General features: G+C 37.9%; 1 protein-coding gene across 1 annotated transcript; it reads left to right on the top strand.

Moving 5' to 3' along the window:
- Positions 1-484: 484 nt before the first annotated feature.
- LOC128129495 (receptor-like protein EIX1) lies at positions 485-3,613 on the top strand. Its single transcript, XM_052767967.1, has one exon. It carries the CDS (start codon positions 485-487, stop codon positions 3,611-3,613), a length of 3,129 nt encoding a protein of 1,042 aa, XP_052623927.1.
- The last annotated feature ends 250 nt before the right edge of the window (positions 3,614-3,863 follow it).

Genomic DNA, 3,863 nt, shown 5'->3' with positions numbered 1-3,863 from the left:
TAAATATAACGTTTGAAAAAAAAAATAATACAAACAAATTTAAAAAATAAAAACGCTATTAAAAGTGAAAAAAATGACTTATGAAGGTAATTAACTTTTCGTTTTGTTCACATTTAGACAATTTTCTTTTTTCCTACACATTTAACTTGTTAATTTGTTCACATATTAGCATTGTCACCTGCTATAGCCGGTGACATTGCCAATATGTGAACACATATAGCAAGTTAAATGGTTAAATGTATACAAAAATAAAGAAATTACCTAAATGTAAATAAAGCGATTAAGATAATTACCCTCCTAAGTCATTTTCCCCAAATTTTTAATTGACTTCCAAGTCTTCCAATATTGCAACAAGTTATTCTTCATTAATTTATGGCTTTATAAATGTACTAGTTACTTCATCATAAGAACCCATCACTTCATCATCACAACTCATCTGCCTACTTCAATTTTCTTCTAAACTAAAATTAAGTTAGGGTTGATAATGGGGAATTGGAGGGGTTTGGGTTTCCATCTCATTTTCGTATGTGTGTTTTTGTTTGCAGCCACATATACTTGTTTGGGGGTTGGAAATGTTAGTGTCCTTTGCTCTGAGCAAGAGCGAGTTGCTCTCCTCAAGTTCAAACAGAGTGTTGAAGATCCTTTTGGAATGTTGTCATCATGGGTTGGAAATGAGTGTTGCATGTGGGAAGGAATCCAGTGTGATGGTGTCACTGGAAATGTTCAACGCCTTCATCTCAAAGGAGATGACTACTACTACATATCTGGTAATAAGGTGAGCTCTTCTTTGGCAGAGTTGAGGCATCTCAAATACCTCGACTTGAGTCAGAATTATTTTCAAGGAAGTCGGATCCCTGAGTTCATTGGATCATTGAAACAGCTGACCTACCTCAATCTCTCTGATGCTGATTTTCAAGGTATTATTCCTCCTCGCATTGGAAATCTTTCTAATCTAAAGGTTCTTGATCTCAGTTCAAACCATCATGAAAACTTTCTGAAGGCAGATGATATGGCATGGGCTTTTGGCCTTTCGTCACTCGAGCTTCTCGACTTGAGTTATGTGGATCTTAGTGGAGCACAAAACTGGGACATGATGCTTCACATGATTCCCTCCTTAAAAGAGTTAAGTTTGTCACGTTGTAGACTTTCCAATGTTAATCTTGGTCCTTTTCTTAATTCCAGTAGAATACTTCCTAATATAAAACACCTCGATCTTGGCTACAATTCTTTCAAAGGTCCACTCCCCTTCCTTCTTCAAAACATGACATCCCTAACATTCCTCAGTCTTTCTGGATTTAATCATAGTTTGGCATGGAACTTTCCAAAGCTACTAAGCATGATCCCTTCTTTGTCAGAGCTTCATTTGTCAGGTTGTGGGCTGGATAAGACGCATCTATCTTCTCCACATCTTAATTACAGTACACTTTCTAACATCCAGCACCTCGATCTTAGCAATAATCCACGTGGAGGTATATTTCCATCTGTATTGACAAACATGAGCTCCCTAGAAGTCCTTGACCTTTCAGATACCATGTTGAATTCATCTCTTCCTATTATGCCTAAACTTCTAGAGCTTCATCTTTCTGGTAACAAGTTTAAGCAGATTGAGGATGTTGGAATCTGGAGACAGTGCCACCTGAAACAATTAAGTGTAACAGATAATGAGTTTGCTATGGAAATGATTGACACACCAAAAAATGCATCAGAGTGCTCCATATATGCTTTGGAGTTTCTGGAATTAAGTCGGAGTTTAAAAGGTAGAATTCCAGAAACACTTGGAGGACTGGCAAACTTAAGAGACCTTGATCTATCATACAACAAACTGACTGGTTCAATCCCTGAATCTCTAGGAAGATTAAGATTTTTACAAGTACTTGATCTATCTGAAAACCAATTGAATGGTTCAATTCCAGAATCCCTTGGAAAATTAGCATCTTTAACAAATTTGGATCTAGGATCTAATTTATTAGACGGGACTATTCCAGTTTCGATTGGGCAACTTGCCAAACTCCGTACTCTCTCTATCTATAACAATTCTTTAGAAGGAGCGGTTACCGAAGCCCATTTTGCTAATCTTTCAGTGTTGAAGGTCTTGGATGCTTCTTCTAACACTAAGCTGACATTCAATGTTTCACGTGGGTGGATACCTCCATTCCAGTTGATATCTCTTAGTCTCAGCTCTTGCAATATCGGGAATGGATTTCCGCAGTGGCTTCGACATCTGAGGAAACTTCAAATCTTAGAGTTGTCCAATGCTACACTTTCGGGGCCGCTGCCCACATGGCTGCGGAAGATGCCCATCATCAATTTCTTAGATCTCTCTCATAACAAACTCAGTGGATCTTTGAAAAACCTTCCTAATGCAGGAAATGGTGATGTATATGGGCCTTTTCGTGCATTACTTCTGGAATATAACCTTTTCAGTGGGTCAATTCCAAGGTCATTATGCAGAAGAACAGATTTGGAAGTGCTTGATCTTTCAAGAAACATGTTAAGTGGGAAAATTCCCAACTGTGTGGGGGATCTGCAGGGTTTGACTGCCATGAGATTAAGCTCAAATCAGCTCTCTGGTGCCATTCCTAGCTCAATTGCTCTTATTTCATCATTATTTTGGTTAAATTTGAACAAAAATAACTTTACTGGTGAAGTTCCTCCAGAATTAGGGAATCTACAAGGTTTGGAAGTCTTAGATTTGGGTGACAATAAATTATATGGAAATATACCCAATTGGATAGGGGAAAAACTTACATCTTTGGTAGTTTTGAGTTTACACAAAAACAACTTCACTGGTAGAATTCCTCCATCTCTTTGCAAAAATTCAAATCTTCAAATTTTGGATCTTGCATACAACAACTTAACTGGAACCATCCCTCGTTGTGTAGGAAACTTAAATGGCATGGTTGTGAGTCATCGGATGAATGAGAGTTATTTTGATCTCGATGATGATAAGAATGTGATTCAGGTCATGAAAGGTGTTGATCTTGAATATACAACAACTTGGGATATAGTGTTTAACATGGACCTTTCAAGCAATAAACTTGTGGGAGAAATACCGGTTGAGCTAACTGCACTTTCTTTGTTGGTGGGTCTGAATCTGTCTAATAATCATCTCAGAGGGGGTATTCCAGAGAGCGTTGGAAAGATGAAGAAGTTGGAAACTCTTGATTTCTCAAAAAACAAGTTGAGCGGGAGCATCCCTCCAAGCATGGCAGCTTTGACTTTTTTGAGCCATTTGAATTTGTCACACAACAACTTGTCAGGACAAATTCCAACAGGAAATCAACTGCAGACGCTTATTGATGATCCATCAATATATGCTGGGAACAAACATCTATGTGGACCTCCATTGCAAAACACTTGCTCAAATCATCAAGATCCAACAACAACAAGAAGCAAGAAGAAACACAAAGCAGCTGATGAGAAGATGGAGGTATGGTTGTTTTATGTGGATATAATGAGTGGTTTTGGAACAGGGTTTTGGGGTGTTATTGGAGTTCTGATGTTCAAGAAGCAGTGGAGACACAAACTTTTCATGTTTGCTGAGGAAACCATGGATAAGATATACGTTGCAGTTGTGGTAAGAGTTGCCAAGTTCAAGAGAGGAAGAGAATAGCTGCATAGATCATGTGGAATGCAAGTAGTTCTTTTTAATTCTCGACCTTCTGCTGCTGCTCTCACTCCCAACATGCTGTTGCATCCCTCAGTTTTCCTCTACATTGGTCCAAGTAAGTAAGAACCATGTAACTGACTCATTATTTATTTCTTCATTTGTAAAATTTCTAGTTTTTCATGTTTAGAAAGAGGATGTTTGGGTGAAAGGTGGAGTTTTTTTTTGTTGGATTTGGTATTTAGATAAGACTATG

This window comes from Lactuca sativa, unplaced genomic scaffold (assembly GCF_002870075.4).
Source record: "Lactuca sativa cultivar Salinas unplaced genomic scaffold, Lsat_Salinas_v11 Lsat_1_v11_unplaced_04, whole genome shotgun sequence".
Classification (NCBI taxonomy): Eukaryota; Viridiplantae; Streptophyta; class Magnoliopsida; order Asterales; family Asteraceae; genus Lactuca; species Lactuca sativa.
Note: the sequence above shows the minus strand (reverse complement) of the source record. Positions and strands in the feature narration are given on the sequence as shown.

Bases quoted from the DNA above. Each gene is read 5' to 3' on its own strand.
- LOC128129495 (XM_052767967.1), top strand. From the start codon at position 485: ATGGGGAATTGGAGGGGTTTGGGTTTCCATCTCATTTTCGTATGTGTG.